The 21061-nt window shown below is 40.3% G+C and overlaps 1 protein-coding gene across 4 annotated transcripts in view; it reads left to right on the top strand.

Moving 5' to 3' along the window:
- Positions 1 to 10806: 10806 nt before the first annotated feature.
- tweek (transmembrane protein KIAA1109 homolog tweek) overlaps positions 10807 to 21061 on the top strand; it is a 141562-nt gene continuing 131307 nt past the window's right edge. For all 4 annotated transcript variants that reach the window (XM_071696084.1, XM_071696086.1, XM_071696085.1 and 1 more), the window contains exons 1-5: positions 10807 to 11007; positions 12367 to 12499; positions 13043 to 13190; positions 16584 to 16727; positions 17888 to 18138. In XM_071696084.1, the coding sequence (XP_071552185.1) occupies positions 12377 to 12499; positions 13043 to 13190; positions 16584 to 16727; positions 17888 to 18138 (666 nt within the window). In that variant the 5' untranslated portion in view covers positions 10807 to 11007; positions 12367 to 12376. The remainder of the gene's footprint in view (positions 11008 to 12366; positions 12500 to 13042; positions 13191 to 16583; positions 16728 to 17887; positions 18139 to 21061) is intronic.

The following is a 21061-nucleotide window of genomic DNA, read 5'->3' as shown; positions in this document are numbered from 1 at the left end:
TACACGGAGAGAAGTTATCGTGCGTAGCAGGATTTAGTGTATATCAACAGCTTGTATCGTGCTTGGAGATCAGTTATCGAACTTAGACAGCAGTTATCATTTATGGACCATAAGAATAACAGTTATCATGAATAACATTCATCGTATATCAACAGCAGTTGTCTGGCATAAGCGATACCTATCGCTTAAAAATAGTTTTCCTTTTTTCCTTTGAATATTCTGTTGTAATACCTGCTGAGAGTCATAAAATCCAAGAACATACCTCACATGAAAATGAGTTACAGGTCATTTACAGCGGTAGTCCGTCCACGGGAGATGGACAGGGAAATTACCGTACCTAAAGAGCAACTCCACAATACGTGAACAGCAGTTATCGTACAGCATATATCGTATGTGAACAGTAGTTATCATACAATACTCAATACTGTACATGGAGACCATCTATCGTACGTAAATAGCAGTTATCGTACAATAATAAATATCGTACGTGAGTGGCAAGTCGTTATGTCCTACATAAACAATGTTTTATCAAAGAAAGACGTTGTGGGTTATATATATATCTTCCTTCCTCTTGCAGGGGCCATTATTTTGTTGTTTGTATCATCCATTATTAAGTTCCTTAACATTATTATTGCTTTATTTTCTGAATCAGTCCTACAAAAATTTTCCAAGGCATCATTTTCCAGACTGTGTATACATACACATAGCTACACCGTCATAACACTCTGGTCATGGATTCCTCTTTCATATGGTATATCTCTTCAGTTTTCTCTTCCCAATTCTTTATCGATTTACGATTATTCATGTGGCCGCCATCTTTCCAGCTTTACTGGCCCAATACCTTGTATCTTGAGGTTCCCTCACCCCCCCCCTCCTTCCTCCCTCCTGCCGTGCCGTGGCCTCCTACACCAGCTACTGTCCCCCCCCCTCAGTGTACACTACCCCCCCACCACCACCGCCGTACTGGCCTAGGGAGGGGTCCTACCATCGCCCCTTCTCCTGTCTCTCTCTCCTCCACAAACTGTCTTGGATATTGTTATTGCTTATGATCTCTCTCTCTCTCTCTCTCTCTCTCTCTCTCTCTCTCTCTCTCTCTCTCTCTCTCTCTCTCTCTCTCTCTCTCTCTTTTATTTCTCTAGGTCGCAGTAAGACAAAGATGCGTTGGTAATTAGACGCGTGACTTATCCCGGTGATAAAACAAAACGAGTTTCATAGCGTTAATCTCCCTCGTTTATCGCCTCATCTCTCACAGAGACGACGTGAGAGGGAACTCCCCCACAGCACGGGACCCCGACACACACACAAATACGGTCGAACTCTCTTACAAATCCCTTCTTCCCCCACTCCTCCCGACTCCGCGCGCCATTTCCGAAGCAATATTTTAGTTCTAACAATCTTATGAGCTTGGCGGCCATTACACAGAGGCAGAGCAACAATGCCTGTCATCGTAAAAGGAGAGGAATGTCTGAGGAAGTTTGTATACTTAATGGAAAAGCTGGCGGGGCACAAACGGCATGTCACCTGCCACCAACAGTTGGGGGATATAAGTGTTAACTAACGCCATGTTTATAGGCACTAGGTAACCTGTCAACCAACGCCATCTATTGATTGGGAGTGAATGTCCACACTACCGCCATCTGTTGATTGAAAATGAATGTACCGGCTGCCGGCGTCCGTTGAATTAGAACAGATGTAAATGACTTCCGCCATTTATTGAGTAAATGGTGAAAATGGCTGGCGAATTGGGATCTGCCATTGAGCAAAAACGAGTGTACAGAAGAATATTAGGAAGAAGCGAGGTAACAATGAAGAAAGATGGAATTCAGGGATGCACTCCTGGACTGGGCAGTTGACTCACAGTCAACCCAAGCTGTTCATTCCTTCCCGCCGTAAACATCTCATATATTTCAAGAATAAAGTGATGATGAATATGGTACATTTAATTCACACATTATCTGGTGAAACAAAACGTGAAATAAAAAGAGAAAGCTTGTGAGTTTTGAATATGCATTGTTCTTTATTCATTATTCGCTCGAGAGATATTATTTCAACCGGAATTAATTTCTCTTCCTGGTTTACAGTTTAAATGGTCACCTTTCTACGTTTCTCTGTGGGTCAGTGATAATAACTGGTGGCATGAGAGAGGCTGGGAGGGCGACCTGGGGAAGAAAAACGCATAGTGTTGGTGGTCGTATGAATATGGTGTGTGTGTGTGTGTGTGTGTGTGTTTGGTATTAGAAAGGCTTCAGGCCACTTGTGTGGCTGTCTGGGTCAAGGCCGAGCACCTATAACTCCTTCCTAGTTCTGTCATCCTCTTTCTTCCTGATCATCATGGTTGTGGAACCCGTAAGCCTTCCTCAGGTCCTCCTGATACATGTAAGAACACAGTCGTATAGACAGGATCCAGTCCCTTACATATCTCTGGTCTCGTGTCCCCCGTGACTCTGTCTCGCTGCCTCGTCGTTGACCCTACCTGTCAATGGACTGTTGTGTAGTCCGGGTTCGGGAGGGTTACGTAAGCACATTGGTGGTCTGTCGCTGATGTGAGTCTGATGGCCCGCTTTGCTCCACACCTGACTTATGGTCCCATTATGGCGGCCCTGCCCACACTTGCAGCAGTGATCCAGCCGAGGAGGTCCCAGGGACGTTTATTTACAGTGGCTTCAAGAGGTCGAGAGATAAGGTCAAGGTCATGGGGAGGGGTCAAGTCTCTGTTGTTGTTCATCCCTTATAGGGTAAGTGGAGACTCTCTTATCATGCCACTCTGTGTGTGTGTGTGTGTGTGTGTATGTGTGTGTGTGTGTGTGTGTCCTCTTGGCTGTCTGCTGTTCGTCTACGGATCTGTGTATCTGTTGATCCATCTAACTTTCACTCTTCCTTTACTTCATCTGTCATTCCCACTGTTAAACAGGGGGTTCCCGTCAAGTGGAAAGATAGCGATATTCCACGCGTCTTCTGTTGTTCGCATCCATCTGTAGTCACCCTTCAGTCTACAGTGTGTCGCCTTTATTCGCACCTTATCGATCCATTGTCCAGCGAGAACTACGAATACAATCACTTGTACCTCAGCAACGCTGGGTCTCTCCTACACAGTACCGTTTTTAGAATCCTATAAGGTTTTTCTTGAGAGATTTGAGAGATTCGCAGACAGTGGCCGTCGCATGGGTACTTCTTTTGTTATTCTGGTGTGGTGTGGTGGTTGTGGGTTGTGCAGCAGCAGCAGCACACAGCAGAGGCAAGGCTGTGTGTGTGTGTGTGTGTGTGTGTGTGTGTGTGTCTGTCTGTCTGTCTGTCTGTCTGTCTGTCTGTGGGCTGCACACAGGAGAGGCAAGGCTGTGTGTGTGTGTGTGTGTGTGTGTGTGTGTGTGTGGCGCTGGTCGCTGTGGTTGTGTGGTGTGCGTCAGGGCGTCCTTCTACTGGGGCCTGACGACACGCCCCTCCACTCCCTATCCTCAATCACACATCACCATCTGTCCGCTGACCTGCCATACCATTACCTTCTGATGGTCTGCGACCTCCGCCTTACTTTATATACTTACGTGAACTCTCGTTCTTTAAACACCTCGGTATTTGGAAGTCACTGGTGCAGGGGGATGCACAGAATGTCCCACACAGACAAGCTGGTGTGTTTTTCCTTTCGTCATTCGACTGAAGCGTTGGTGGCGGGTCTTGTACGCTTGAAGGTGAGGGGTTGGTCGGTGGTGGCCGCTGGAGTGTGTCTCCCTGGCGGTATAACGAGCGGTTAGGTTAGGTATGGTGCAGGGGTACGTGTGTGGTAGGTGTGGTCACACCTGCTACCACATTCCACGCTGTCCGGAACTACTGCTGACGTCGACCGGAACCATCTTCAAGTCTGAACATCGTACGAAATGCTACATCTTCAAAAAAGGTTTTTCGTGATTTTTTTTTTTTTTCATTCTGGTTTTTGTGTAAAAGAGCGTACAATTCTTCCTCGGTGTTCAGCCGTCAGTCATTCTCTCTCTCTCTCTCTCTCTCTCTCTCTCTCTCTCTCTCTCTCTCTCTCTCTCTCTCTCTCTCTCTCTCGTATATTCATTCGAACTTCGGGTCTATTGACTGACTGGTGGATGGAGCGGTCGACCTTTCAGGGTCAAGGCTGTCGGGTCGATCACCTCACTCGTCCTGGGAGAGGTCAGTGACCCAACGTGTGTACAGACGAGGAATAATTGCAGTGAACCCGATGCAAACCATCATTTGCCTCACATGATTACCATGCGACCTTTGGCAACTCAAGGTAGGGCCCCTTGCGCTAAAATAGGGCCCGTTGCGATATCTATTTCTTTCCTTACATCGCGAAACCTTAGAACTCTTATATCCTTTCCTTATATCTACAACCTGCACTTTTTTTTTTAAAGGCATATTTTCCTCTCCCGCCAAAACTCTCGTAATATTTTTCCTCTTCTATTTTTTTTCTCTCGCTCTGTGTAAACCCTTTTCATATTTCAATTAAGGCCTGGCCTCGGTGTGGACTTTTGTCCTTGACCGGAGCCTGCAACATGATAACAAAAAAAGGAAAATTCTTTTTTTCGTCGAGGAAGCTCGGTAAGCAACAAATCGCCAGTGAACAAAACTGTCTGCCATTGACAGAAACAGTCGCTGGATTTCCCATTTTCCAAAAGCCTAAAATAAAAAGGAATTTCACGAGTCCATGTGTGTATATATTTATGCAACTCGATAGATATCTGTTGTGAATGACAGGGATTTTTAGTTATCTATCCAATATATATATATATATATATATATATATATATATATATATTATATATATATATATATATATATATATATATATATATATATATATATATATATATGGCCATGTCACAACTCGAGAGAATACAAGTTACTGTATTTTTGGAACCATTTTGTTTGTCATTGTTCTTGTTCTTGCTTACTTTTCAAAGGCGTATCAAAGAAAGCAGTACGCACTACCTGGGAAAAGAAAGCACTACAGACATGTCCAACGGGAGAAATAAGAAAAAAAAAGAAGGTAAAGAGAAAAGGTCGCGCCATCATATATATCCGTTGGTCGTACCGTCCGCGCTCAAGGGTCGTGCTGTCATCTTCAAGGGTCGTACTTGTCGTGCTCAAGAGTCGTAACCATCGTGCTCAGGATGTTAATCTTGTTCTGTTCCGCTGTACGGGGGTCCTTGTCGAGGCTCCTAGTCACATATACTCCCGCTTCTCCGTCATTTCTCCCAGATTTTCTCTCTTCTCCCGTGATATTCTCTAACGATCTTTCATATTCCATTGTTTTGCCTCGTAAGTACTTTAATTACATTTTGAATCTTCATTAACTCCAGTCATTTGCAAGTGTAAGCTGGCTCCCTGACAAGATTTATATTTGGCCATTAATACCATACGCTCAATTAATATGGTGGCCCCTAAATTATTGTAACATTATATTCCAAAATCCAGCAGCCTAATGTCTGAGGTATTATATTCCAGGAAAGGAAGTGCGACAACTTAATCCCTGATGTACGATAACTTAACTCTAAGAGCACGATAGCTCAACGATGAGGTACGGTAAACCCAAGCGTACGATACAGTAACCTCTTTGGTACGATGCCGTCCGATGTACGTTGACTTACTTCTTAAGTACGATATTCACTCTATGGGTACCGTATGTTAAACCTTGAGATACAATGATGCAACACCCAAGATGGTATTTTTCCAACTTGTTTATTTTCCTTATTACGACTTTATTTGTGGATTTATAGACTTTTGCTGCTAATGAAAAGTTTTTGCGCATTTGAAGTTTATAAGAATATCAGTTTTGGTGGGAAGGATCAATTCTAGTTGCCATAAGTCTGCCTAGGTCCGCGGGAGAACTTTATTCCTGTCGCCATGTTGAAACCTAGAAAAAGCGTTGCTTTAAAACAGTCACACCAATTAAACTTACGTAACCTCAACCCCCCCCCCCCCCTGGATCTTACCTTACCTCATCATAACCCCAGCTTACGTCAACGTAACCCTAGCCTGCCTCAACATAACCCTATTTTACGTCAACATAATCTTACCCTACTTTAACAGCCCAGAGGTGGCACAAAGAAACACAATCTCGAATAATAAAGTGGCTTTTTTTTTTTTGAGGTTGTAGGATTCCAGCATTTTGAGCCAGTCACCTTAAATTTAAGATGATAGTAAGGATGGAAGTGCTACAATGTATATTAAGAAGACAAGGCATGACACAAGTATAGAATAATCATCCAAATATTATCTTTGACATTCGAAGGATATTGGTTGCATGATCTTTTAGTCATTTAATGTCCCCAGTCTAGTGATAACACCATTAGAAGGCAGAGTCATTAATGAAAATATCTTAGAGAACAATATGTTGGGAACGTATAGACAGTGTCTGCTTGTATACCAAACCACAACAGGTTTGAAGTCTGTTCATACAATGACAACAAGAATTGCTAGGTCATGCCTAGGTAAAGTTTACATTTTGGCCTTAGCATATGAACTGTTAGGTTTATCATTCTAACGAACAAGTAGCTGGAATACAATTTAATTCAACACTCTTTAATACTTAATAGATTTTCTTCGACTCTCAAAAGTCACGTAAGAATTTTCGTTTAGCCATATTGGTCCTGATCTTGCTTGTATATAAATTGTTAGCACTTCCAGCTCAAAGTCATCTGATATGAAATGTTTTTGTTTCTTGTAGATTAAATTGTGACGCTGGGTTGATACTGTGCTTCCGCGTAACCCTTCAATAGCGTCTTGTCAGTATTTCCAACAGCTGATTCATAATTTGAATTCATAGGATGCACATAAAACTGGGAGGTCGAGATGGTGAGCATGCCACGTAAAAAAAAAAGGAAAAAAAAGAATGGATAAATAGCAGTTGCAACACCGGCATGGTGAGGTGCAGACGTAAAAGAATGATAGCAGAAACTGAGAGATGAATTAGCTGGTTGGGAGTTGGTGCGTCCTGATGGTGATAGATGGGAGAAAGAAAACGGCAATTGCTGGAATACTCGATGAAGAGAAAGGATTTATGGGAGGACGAAAATAAACTGAAGACGGTCTAGAATGATCATGGTTTTCAGTTATCCGTCGTTCACTGCGTTTTATTCTAGCAGCAGTTTTTATCGGCATTTTGTCTTATTTTTATCTCTGAGAGTGATTTGCTTTAACTACATACGTATGCCTATATTTAAAAAGGTTGAAACTAAGCGTCCGGTTACCGGACGCCCATCTTCCCTCCTGGACATCCGGTAATACCGTATTCGTGAAAGGTCTCGTTAATGTGACAATCGCGACTGGAGAGAATTCATAGTTTGTAGAGATTTTCCCATTCGCCTTAAAGGGTTAAATGTTTTAGAGGAATCCAGTCTCGAGTGTTTGTTTAGAGAGGCGTGTGAAACAGGGGTGTCGGGAGATGAGGAGAGATGAGGCAGGTGTGAGGCGAGTGGATCCGGCAGAAATGTTCGAGTGTGACATTGTGATGCCACGGGAGATAATATGTGATTGATAAAGCACCTAAGTGATGGTGGGGTGGGGGAGGTTGACAATGACGGTACCCAAGACAAAAGGCAAATTAAAGCGAATGACAAAGAATGTGGGAAGACGGACCGGGAAATGTGTGAGAGAAAACGTCAACAGATGTATCTGTGTAGGGGGGACGTGAGAGTACGAAGTTTAAAGACTATTTTGATTGAATGAGGACAGTCTTCCCCATATGACCCTGTGTTATTATATCTCTAAGCCACACACACACACACACACACACACACACACACACACACACACACACACACACATACAAACAGTATCTAGGAAGTACACAGATAAGACACCAGCAGAAATATGTATCCAGCGAAACACTCAGACACTTAAACCTACACTATATATATATATATAGTTACACTCCGTTGACTCTCTGTTTCTCTTCTTTACCTACTGCCTCTCTAACTTCTCTTCTCCTCTCTTCCTAAACAGCCCAGTAGGGGAAAAAATAGTTACGTGGATTAAATGTGTCGTTAAGGATTAAATTAGATGCAGACTCAGCTTGCCAAAGTGTCACCCTGCTTCATCATCCCCACAGTCATGTTGGAGGAGGAAGATATCACTAAAAGTAATTTTCATGTTGGTTTAGTACCTATTTCATATTTTTTCATGTATGTTCGCCATTTCCCGCGTTACCGAGGGAGCGCTAGGAACAGGCGGATAATTAATCTCATTCGCTCACATCCATTCTCTAGCTGTCATGTATAATGCACCGAAATCACAGACCCTTATCCAGAACCAGCCTTACATTGACCTTTCCGTATTTTTTCCCTACCGCTTCATATGCCCTGCTTCAGCCCTTTGACAACACGTCGTCCCCTTAATACCACATCGCTCCAGTTTTCTCTATCCCTTTCACGCCCAAGTCAGAAGTGTCTTCCTTGTCGAGTTGTGAATATAATAAAACTTCTTGATGGCTTGACCTTTGACCCTGACCCGTACGCGGATCAGGTCAAAGGTCGAGCCATCATACCCAAGGGTCGTACTTTGTGCTCAGGGGCCGTGCCATTTTTACGTCTGAAAATGACATATGGCGCCATCTGCTAGCAAAACACAAATTACAGTCAGACATAACTAGAGGGCAACAAACGTCATTTGTTCATCTACATTTCCTGCAAACTAAAGCATTATATTATCTTATCAGGGTAAACTTTACATATATATGAATCTATCATCACCATGACTCGCTGGTACACAAAAGAATGTGATATTTCACCGTCTTGGCATATTGATTTTTTTTCTGAAGCTTCATATCGTTCTATAAGCGAAACATGTCAATACGTGCAATAAACAATTCATATCCACCAGTCTCTCTATCATGTGTAAACTCCACCTCTGTGAGGAGCAGGAGAGTCGCAAATAATAAAAGGCAAAGAGGAGCAGTCACACAGTTTCTCAGCCGGGCGACGTAGCAAAAAAGTAAACCCAGTTCATTAATCTTAACTGAAGTATTGCGTTATCCAAAGCGACGCGCAACCTTGGTTATCGTGCCTCTGGCAGCATCACTCGATACGATACCCAGCATTTTAGCCACCAGGCCTCCCTCCCTCTTACTTCCTGGTGCAGCAAAGTTAAAACGATAAATGCTTTTTATATTATAACCTGTCTGACACATTTATGAACTAGACGAGTCTTTTGCTGTCAACATGGTAAGCAGTGATCGCTGCATTACGCAAGAAAAACCTTAAATTCTTGTATGTGATCATGGTATCAGCACAGCTAAGAAGGCGAGTCATACTGGCAAGGCTTCATTACTATGCGTCTGGTCACCCTTGGGTGAGATAACGCCATTGGGTGTCAAAGTTGCCAGGGTTCTCAGAAAGTTTACTGATATCTTGTCTAATCACCTTTACCTTTGGTCCTTGACCCCAAAATCAATCTCTCTCTCTCTCTCTCTCTCTCTCTCTCTCTCTCTCTCTCTCTCTCTCTCTCTCTCTCTCTCTCTCTGATTTCGATAAAGTACAATCTAAATTCCGACAAACTTAGGGGTAAGAGAATCATGTTTTAAATCCCACCAAAACTGTGTAAGGAAATAAAATCATTGTCAGGAAAAGGGGAAATGATATGTAAGAAGATAAATCATAACCAGCGAACATGAACTGAACCACATGGCCCAGTATTTTATGAATCAGCAAAGCTTAATGAACCAGCCAATGAACATATCCCTATCGCTCATTCCTGTTCTCTGTCTGATCTGAATGGAATTAGTGTTTTGAATAAAACCATTATTTGGATTTCTTTGAGAAATAACAGTGATCTCTTTTGATACATTTTTGTTGTGTTTACCTGCTCCCTTGTGTCTCAAAATGTGTCATGTAGTTGACCGATATTTAAATCGTGAGATATAGGCGAGGGAAACAGTGAAGCAAGTTGGAATGAAAGTCTTTCGTCCGGTCCACTTTATGAATACAACTGATTGCGAAGTGTTGCAAATTCTATATGTACATACTTAGTACTGCAATAAATCATTAAAAGCTCTTTCTCTCAGCGAATGTAAATATATGCAGTGAACCTGATCTAAAATCATTCACTTCTCAAATTAAACATCACAAAATAGTAAAATCGTAAATTAGACATTCTAAACTCACTAAGTTTAGAATGGATATACAGTTGTATTAATAAAGGCTATGTTATCTGATGTAAAGCTGAAGGTATCTAGCATCAGTTTTCCTTGGCAGAAGAGAATCTTAGAAGACGAAATAATGAATCGACAAGTTTCATGTTTTGACTGTACGACATGGCTGATGTACAATAACTATATCTTACTTTTTTTTACGTTGATATCGTTACTGGTGAATCTATTTCTTTCATAATATAAGCCTTGTTACTGTATTGATTATTGGTGCCAGATAGCTTTAATTCACAATATGAATCAAGTGTATATAAGTGTAACCATATATTATGTACTGAAAACTGATGTGGTTATTTGGTATAACATTACTAGTATTTCTAGTACATAATATGCAAATTGCATAAACGTATCCAACATATGTTACCATGAGATTTGTCATAATTCTTACACATTTCATATATCTTTAAGGAAAAAAAAGTGTTTTCTATTGATGAAGTCTCGGATGCCCTGTGTGCCCGAGGTGGTTACAAATACACTTGAAAAGAATCATTCATTTCACCGTAATTTGCTTAAAAAAGTCATGAAAAATAGGAACTTTATATCACTTTAGAAATATACATAGATGTATTTACTAAACGATACTACAGGTAGGAGTACAACAACTTAGAAAGTTTGTACGATCATCTGCCAGCTGTGATGACCAGGGTGTTGTTGTTGTTGCAGTGAGCGAAGTCTTGAGGTGTAATGTAAAGAGATCGATATATATGTATATCTATACGGCAGCTTAAATATACACATACACTACACCCTAGTGGTGCGAGTTGTACCGTAATGAAGGAGTGGAGGTTCTGACCTGCTGTTGCAGGAAGCTGTCTACGACTTAAGAAGAGATTCACGCTAAGGTAGGCGTTGAGGGGGGGGGGGGGGTTTCATGAGTCGATTGTCGGTAGGTTTAAGCTGTAACGTTTATGTGAGAGAATATATCAAAGGATGATAATGGAGGGGTGGGTGATTTTTCGGGAAGGTAGTTCTTATTACTGTTGCTCTGAAACTGTTGATTTGAATGGCAATTTGCAAGCAACGCTAGGTAATGTATTGACACTTGTAAGTAATCACAGCGTTTACCTTCTCATTGTCTACAGAGGGCAATACAGTGAAGTAGAGGGAAAATATAAATAAGGAAGAGGAAGACTGGTTGGACTTATTGTGATGAATAATTTAAGACCATTAAATCATAGTATCAATTTTTTTATCCTTTGACAGTATCTAGAGCTATTGTAGGGAGGGTTATGAAGATCAGGGGAAATTTGGGGTTAATATAAAACTTGTCAAAACGTTTGTATAATTCAGTAGATCCTGTGAAAACCTCACTTGACCACCATTAGAAGCTGAAGTTTACCTTCTTGATGTTATTTGAAAAGAACCTTGGTCTGCTTGTTACAAGCAGTTGCTGGCTACTGCTTGCATTTCTTTACACACAGACAGATTTTGCTGATAATGTATTCTTGAGATGAAATCTTTGTGTAGATACAGAATAATTAATAAAAAGATTATCTAATTTCTAAATCTTTTCTAAGAACCAAGAGAAACTGAAAACCCCACGTAGCTCCTGGCAACCAAGATTTATCTCAAATATCTTTACTAATGTCAAAATACACTAACATCACTTTCATTTAGTCCGTAAAGTCACTTGATCAAGTAAAGCACTCAGAATTTGATGAAATCTGTTTTCTACAGAGATGATGCAACACCCAGCAACATGAGGATTGGCCATTTTAGCACCTCTTCTTTCCTTTTACAAAAAAGCATCGGAATTCTGTCTCTTTTCTTTCCCTATTCTTAACATTTTTTCCACCTTTAAGAGTTGGATCTACAAACACATAAGGAGTTTATATCACTCCTTACTGCTTTCTCTTACTGTTGTTGTTGAGGATGTGGTGAAGATAAGGATGACGTGAAGATGTGGGTGTGGTGAGGATAGCCTTTGACCTGACCTGTAAGTGAATATAAGTTTAGTGGTGTCTTCCTTCTTGGTGAACCTGATAGTGAGTAATAGTGTGGAGGAGGATTATTTCACATTTGCTCACGATTGTTGGCATTTTTAGAGAAAGAACACTTCTTGTGCTCATCAGGTCCTAGATGTCCAGATCTCCATACCTGACTAACATTTTTTCTGGGTGATGTCTCATATGTACATTCATCAGTTTACAGCACAGTATGTTGATTATCAAATTACCTCTTCTAATGAGAGAATCCTTAAGACCAGGAACAATGGATATGGAGGGAACAACTGCAGACATGCTGGAGGAGGTTTTTCTTGAGACAGCCATAGAGGGTGCTCCACTTACAGACAACAGCTCCGTGTACAACTTGAATAATGTTCTTGTAGAACTGGTTAGTTACAAATTTTAGTAATTCTTTGCAGCTAATATCAAAGCTTCATTGACAACAGACATATCCATGTAACTCTTCAAACCTCATTCCTAGTAGAGTAAATTCATATAGGAGACTTGAATTATTCTCATGAAACTTGTGATTGATTTTGCTAGATATTAAGCTCTATCTTCAGTAAACAGACATTTTGGATAGTCTTATAACTACCATATATTCAGAAATTATACTTATTTGTAATTTTTTCATAGAAATAAGCCATTTCTCTTTTAGTGATGTTGCATCAAAACTATGACAGCTGAGGCTTGTCTGTCTGCTTTCTCTTTATGTTTTTACAGAAAACTACTTTTAGTTTTGGAAAAGCTCATGTCTTTTACCTCCTTTTTAATGTTCATAGTGGTTTGAGGCTAAATACCATTGCCTTTGCACTCCTTTCCATGTTCCACCCTGTTGACATTCACTGCACATGCACACTACTACATTCTGTCTTTCCATTGTGTTTTTATGTCTGAACAGTAGCTGACCTACTGTGTATCTTCTTTTCAGAATAATCTTGATCTAGGGTACCTGGTTCTTTCCCTGCTGGTGGCCATATCTTGGTCCATCTATATCATTCTTTTCAACTCGCGTGTACAGGGGAGTATTTTGACAGCAATCCTGCGCAGATTTGTAAAGACTGGGGACCTGTCAATAGGTAAGTCCATCTCAGAGTACATTGCTTCCTTATGCTTGTTGATGTGAGTGCTCACATTCTTGTGTAAGTTTTATAGAAAAGAAAATTGCTGATAAGTAAAAAAAAAAAAAAATTAATAGACATACAGTCAGCAAGAGTTTTGGAATAAGAATTTGAATGATCAAAGGTTTGAAAGGTATATTAATTATTTGGACCTTGAGGAGAATGAGAAAAGGATAGATGTGAACCAGCATATATTGGGTTTTTTAAAGAGATTGATGCATCATACAGTACCGATCTGTTTGTATATCTATATTTGATTCCTGTTCCCTTCTAGAGCTCCTCAGGGGGTTTAATGATAATTGGCAGATTTAAAGAAAGGAAGGGGGTGAGTCTCTTTCTACTTGATCCATCCTGTTCATTAGTAATATAGTTTTATTTTTATTATTATTACTATTCATACCTCAAGGACCCCTTCTGCAGGGGTTCCTGCTGCTTAAACACTCTGTTACAATCAGGAACAGGGAAAAGTTGGACTCTGGAGTGACAAGATCTCCAACAAAATTGTGCTCTGATGTAGTGAAGTTGTGAAAGGTTTTTCACTGGTCCTATAATCACAAGTAGGCGCAGTCCAGTAATAACCTCAAATGATAATGATAGAAGAAACACAACAAGATCAGCTTCACACCAACCATTGTGAACATTTTAACCTATAATATTTGTGTGAAGACAGCCTGTCTAACACACCTCGCTTTGCTATTGTCCCAGTGACTTTAATTTTTTTTTTTTTTTTTTTTTTATACCTCGTCGCTGTCTCCCGCGTTTGCGAGGTAGCGCAAGGAAACAGACGAAAGAAATGGCCCAACCCCCCCCATACACATGTACATACATACGTCCACACACGCAAATATACATACCTACACAGCTTTCCATGGTTTACCCCGGACGCTTCACATGCCTTGATTCAATCCACTGACAGCACGTCAACCCCTGTATACCACATCGCTCCAATTCACTCTATTCCTTGCCCTCCTTTCACCCTCCTGCATGTTCAGGCCCCGATCACACAAAATCCTTTTCACTCCATCTTTCCACCTCCAATTTGGTCTCCCTCTTCTCCTCGTTCCCTCCACCTCCGACACATATATCCTCTTGGTCAATCTTTCCTCACTCATTCTCTCCATGTGCCCAAACCACTTCAAAACACCCTCTTCTGCTCTCTCAACCACGCTCTTTTTATTTCCACACATCTCTCTTACCCTTACGTTACTTACTCGATCAGACCACCTCACACCACACATTGTCCTCAAACATCTCATTTCCAGCACATCCATCCTCCTGCGCACAACTCTATCCATAGCCCACGCCTCGCAACCATACAACATTGTTGGAACCACTATTCCTTCAAACATACCCATTTTTGCTTTCCGGGATAATGTTCTCGACTTCCACACATTTTTCAAGGCTCCCAAAATTTTTGCCCCCTCCCCCACCCTATGATCCACTTCCGCTTCCATGGTTCCATCCGCTGACAGATCCACTCCCAGATATCTAAAACACTTCACTTCCTCCAGTTTTTCTCCATTCAAACTCACCTCCCAATTGACTTGACCCTCAACCCTACTGTACCTAATAACCTTGCTCTTATTCACATTTACTCTTAACTTTTTTCTTCCACACACTTTACCAAACTCCGTCACCAGCTTCTGCAGTTTCTCACATGAATCCGCCACCAGCGCTGTATCATCAGCGAACAACAACTGACTCACTTCCCAAGCTCTCTCATCCCCAACAGACTTCATACTTGCCCCTCTTTCCAAGACTCTTGCATTTACCTCCCTAACAACCCCATCCATAAACAAATTAAACAACCATGGAGACATCACACACCCCTGCCGCAAACCTACATTCACTGAGAACCAATCACTTTCCTCTCTTCCTACACGTACACATGCCTTACATCCTCGATAAAAACTTTTCACTGCTTCTAACAACTTGCCTCCCACACCATATATTCTTAATACCTTCCACAGAGCATCTCTATCAACTCTATCATATGCCTTCTCCAGATCCATAAATGCTACATACAAATCCATTTGCTTTTCTAAGTATTTCTCACATACATTCTTCAAAGCAAACACCTGATCCACACATCCTCTACCACTTCTGAAACCACACTGCTCTTCCCCAATCTGATGCTCTGTACATGCCTTCACCCTCTCAATCAATACCCTCCCATATAATTCACCAGGAATACTCAACAAACTTATACCTCTGTAATTTGAGCACTCACTCTTATCCCCTTTGCCTTTGTACAATGGCACTATGCACGCATTCCGCCAATCCTCAGGCACCTCACCATGAGTCATACATACATTAAATAACCTTAAAATCAGTGACTTTAATACGTGTATTTATTCTGTATGTTTTCAGAGAAAATGCAAATAATCAAGATCAGGAGTGTTAAAAGTACAGTTTTCACACAAACGTGAAAGTTTCTCAAGCTGCCTCAGTAAAGTGGGAAAGGCAAGCACATATAAAAAAGAAAGATTTTCAGCATTTGGCTGCACTGTTTTTAAATAAACTGTTAATCATTATTGATTTTTATCATTAAAGGCTAATCTCTCAAACCCAGCACCCTTAGTACTTGTTCCAGATTTCAGAATTTCCCGGTTTTGGGAAAGTTTCTTCATTGGGGATTGTTTGTTGTTTTTTCTTTCAGGCCCCATAATTCATTATCTTCACCCCTCAGTACCCAATATTTTCTTCTTATTAAGATAATCCGGTCAGTTGTCCTTGTTTTCATGAATAAGCTGTATTGAAATTTCCCTGATTTTTACTCGATTGCAGAGGCCTTGAAAGATAGTTAATTGTGATATAGATCATATAAATGGTACACATGTATAGTGATAGAGAAGCATAGTATATATGATTTATTGCTGCATTTATCATTGAATAAAATTATCAGCATTATAATGATGCATATTTATTATGTTAGCTTGATATTTATACATTTTAATTTATTACTACAAACCTAGATTTGTAAAGCAGATGAAAAAGACTGAACTGTATGATACAGTGTTTTATTTCATATTGTATCTTATTTTACCACATGCTCCAAATACTTGCAGGACCTTAGCCTCTTTTCTTACCATATATCTCAAATCAGCCTCAATTGTTTCATCTGCTGCCACATCCACTCCCAGATGCCAAGAGAATTCTACTTCCTCCAGGTTCTTCCCATTCAAACTTACACTCAGATCATCCTGTCTCATCTCCCTACAACATTTTTGTTCATGTTTATTTGTAGCTTTCTCTTCTCACACACTAAAGGTATGCATTTCACATTTTCATGTTCATATATTTGAATTACCAGAAAAATGCAGTTTATAAGAAAAAATTTTTGGTTTTTAGGCTCGTTTTCATTGTCTGTGCTGTCAGGCAAGATCATGTTTCGCAATGTTGTGTATGTGACGGAAGACTATAGCCTCCGAATTGTCGATGGGATTCTGAAGTTCAGATATTGGCTTCCATATGTCAAACGTGAGCTGTCTGAAGGTAAATTATATATAAGCTTTGTTTTCCTTCTTTGTTACATGTACCTATCAGAGCGACCTAGTCCTTTACTGTAGTTATGTGCAGAGAGATTTCTCGCATATCTTACCAGATCTGTTTATTGTATTTCTTCATTTTCTACTATACTGCATGAATATCTATGTCAGTATAACAGACACACACTTCAAATGATGCTTGTGTATATCTCAGAAGTTATTGAAAAGATTCAGATTTAGATTGAGCCTTGGTAACCTTTCATACAAAGCTGTCAATGATAGTGTTATTGCTGCTTGTAGAGGTTGGAGAACATGCCTGCTAAGGTATTAGAAGGTAAATTGCTTGTTTTTTGAAGCTTGATGAGTTTAACCATTAAAGATGAAGCACTCATATCGGTGTATTGATTTTTTTCTAATAAGACTGAAATGCCGAAATATGTGCCTGTGAACTAAGAATTAGATGATGAGGACGTTCATCAAAGTGGAAGTCAGATTACTCAATATTTTGATAACTTTATGTGATCAGAAACCAAACACTCAGCAGCCACAGGCAGAGTTGACTTCAGTTAACTACGCAGACATTCAATTTATAGCTAATTTGTAGTTGCTATTCTTCCTCACAGTACTTATGATATTAAATGAGGTGGCTGGCTCATTAGTACGATCTAGCCTTAGAAATCTACATAGCAGCTGTGGTAAAGTATATAGTTGTAATAATGAATCAGGATATAGGCAAAACTGCTGTGTTTATGTAGACTGAAGGAGGGTTATTTTGAAAGATTTTGACTTGGTAACGAAGATTAATTTAAGTCCTCTAATTGTCAAAACTGTTCCCTAATACTGCTTGGCTAATCAGAGAGCTGCACTGCATCTTCATCCCAGGTTGAGCATGAAGATATGTAATCCAAATTCAGTGTGAGGTATACATATGATATGGTACATTTTTAGTGTCAGTGGAACACAAAGCAAGTTTGTTCCATTTACATTAAGTTTATACTGAAATTACTTTAAGGTACAATATGTACTGTTTTTTATTCTCTTTTGATTGTCAAGCTTTTCTCCATATACTTAGGTTGCCTGTACAAGATGTCAAGCTTTTCTCCATATACTTAGGTTGCCTGTACAAGACGTTGCAGGTTCTTTGTTATTATGACTTTTCAATTTCAGATATGTCTCACTGTGACCATCGAGTGTGGATTGAGCTTAATGGGCCAGAACTACACATATACAACCGATCACAACTTTATGGAAGATTAGAAAAAACTTTTGGATTAGAGAATCAGCTTGGTGTTGGAGGCAAGTTAGCAAAGTGTAAGGAAGATGGAGAAGCTCAAGAGACACAGAGTCAAACTCGTGATATGTCCTTCTGGCATGACTGGAGAGATCTCATACCTGTGATCAAGATTGACCTCAACATGGTGAGCTGTTATTGCCTCCGGTTAAATATTCTGTTTTAAAGTTCTCTCTTATGTTAAAATGTCAGAGGAATTTGCTGCTTCCATGAAGCTTCCTGTAATGAACCTAAACAATAGTTTATTATTTCTCTTTCCTATCCATTTTTTCAGGACATTCGTTGTATTGATGGAATATTTGAATGTTTGCATCTATTTTGATTGTATGGTTATATTAGGAATTTCCAAAAATAGAAATGGGTTTCATCTTTAAGTGAATTTTTTTTTAGGTTCCTAGGGTATTTGGTAACATTGATCCCTCAACATGGGAAACAGTTTTCATATTTCTCCAACTTTCCCAGTTAACAACAGGGAGTAATAGTAACACCATTTTTCCAGTATATGTGAAGTTTCCATTTCATTTCTCTCATTTAGCTTTGTTCACTTTATTACTTTCTAAAGCCTTTTGTAGAGAAGGGAAAGAGCCATTACACCCACATGAGATTTATGCTGTATTGCTGATTCTTTTTCTTCTTTCATATGCATCGTTTGATAATCATGAGTGCTTCGATGTTGTATTGTAAAAAGTACTTGGTAGTTTGGGCAATTTCAAGGAATTCGAATTCACAGCATTTATTAGAATGATACATAAACAGTAATCAGGATTTGTAATTTTTTTTAGTTGTTTGTGCTACATAATCTTAAGAAAATGCTTTATAGTTTGAAATGATATGGCAGTTTCTACAGTAAACTTGAGATTGACTCAGAGTGAGGAAATTTCCCTTTAAGCAACTAAATTACAGGTTATCAGTTGAGCATTTCAGGGGTTCATTTATCCTCATGTACAGAGTCGTAACGGATGTTGAGTGTAAGGACTTTGATAGGTTTGCTGCTAGCATGAAGTTACTATCTCTAATTTCCCATATATTTTATGGCTTCTTTTGTTTTGGGGGACAACTCGTATATGGTTATCCTGGGGTAACTTTCTTGAGACAGAGCTTGAGCTTAGAAGGAGTGGGTGCAGTTGTACTACAATTGAGCATCTTGCTACCCTGAAGGATGATCTATTTACTGAATATGGTCAACAGCACTCAAGTCTATTGGGATGCACTTTGAACACTATCTTTAACCAGCCTACAGTTTTGAAGATTAAGGCAGATCTTGTGAACTTGCCAATAGCGGACACAAAACTAAAAAAGGGAGATATCACATCTTTTCATGGACTAATTAGTATTTATTTATTTTGCTTTGTCGCTGTCGTCCGCGTTAGCGAGGTAGCGCAAGGAAACAGACAAAAGAAATGGCCCAACCCACTCACATACACATGTATATACATACACGTCCACACACGCAAAAATATATACCTATACATCTCAACGTATACATATATATATACACACACAGACATATACATATATACACATGTACATAATGCATACTGTCTGCCTTTATTCATTCCCATCGCCACCCTGCCACACATGGAAAACAACCCCCTCCCCCCTCATGTGTGCGAGGTAGCGCTAGGAAAAGACAACAAAGGCCCCATTCGTTCACACTCAATCTCTAGCTGTCATGTAATAATGCACCGAAACCACAGCTCCCTTTCCACATCCATGCCCCACAGAACTTTCAATGGTTTGCCCCAGACGCTTCACATGCCCTGGTTCAATCCACTGACAGCACGTCAACCCTGGTATACCACATCGTTCCAATTCACTCTATTCCTTGCATGCTTTTCACCCTCCTGCATGTTCAGGCCCTGATCACTCAAAATCTTTTTCACTCCATCTTTCCACTTCCAATTTGGTCTCCCACTTCCCCTCATTCCCCCCACCTCTGACACACATATCCTCTTGGTCAATCTTTCCTCACTCATTCTCTCCATGTGACCAAACCATTTCAAAGCACCCTCTTCTGCTCTCTCAACCACACTCTTTTTATTACCACACATCTCTCTTACCCTTACATTACTTACTCGGTCAAACCACCTCACACCACATATTGTCCTCAAGCATCTCATTTCCAGCACATCCACCCTCCTCCACACAACTCTATCCATAGCCTGCGCCTTGCAACCATACAACATTGTTGGAACCACTATTCCTTCAAACATACCCATTTTTGCTTTCCGAGATAATGTTCTCAACTTCCACACATTTTTCAAGGCTCCCAGAATTTTCGCCCCCTCCTCCACCCTATGATTCACTTCCACTTCCATGGTTCCATCTGCTGCCAAATCCACTCCCAGATATCTAAAACACTTCACTTCCTCCAGTTTTTCTCCATTCAAACTTACCTCCCAATTGACTGGACCCTCAACCCTACTGTATCTAATAACCTTGCTCTTATTCACATTTACTCTCAACTTTCTTCTTTCACACACCTTACCAAACTTAATCACCAGCTTATGCAGTTTCTCACATGAATCAGCCACCAGCGCACTGTATCATCAGCGAACAACAACTGACTCACTTCCCAAGCTCTCTCATCCACAACAGACTGCATACTTGCCCCTCTTTCCAAAACTCTTGCATTCACCTCCCTCACAACCCCATCCATAAACAAATTAAACAACCATGGAGACATCACACACCCCTGCCACAAACCTACATTCACTGAGAACCAATCACTTTCCTCTCTTCCTACACGTACACATGCCTTACACCCTCGATAAAAACTTTTCACTGCTTCTAACAACTTGCCTCCCACACCATATATTCTTACTACCTTCCACAGAGCATCTCTATCAACCCTATCATATGCCTTCTCCAGATCCATAAATGCTACATACAAATCCATTTGCTTTTCTAAGTATTTCTCACGTACGTTCTTCAAAGCAAACACCTGATCCACACATCCTCTACCACTTCTGAAACCACACTGCTCTTCCCCAATCTGATGCTCTGTACATGCCTTCACCCTCTCAATCAATACCCTCCCATATAATTTC

The sequence above is a fragment of the Panulirus ornatus genome, chromosome 59 (genome assembly GCF_036320965.1).
Source record: "Panulirus ornatus isolate Po-2019 chromosome 59, ASM3632096v1, whole genome shotgun sequence".
NCBI lineage: Eukaryota > Metazoa > Arthropoda > Malacostraca > Decapoda > Palinuridae > Panulirus > Panulirus ornatus.
Note: the sequence above shows the minus strand (reverse complement) of the source record. Positions and strands in the feature narration are given on the sequence as shown.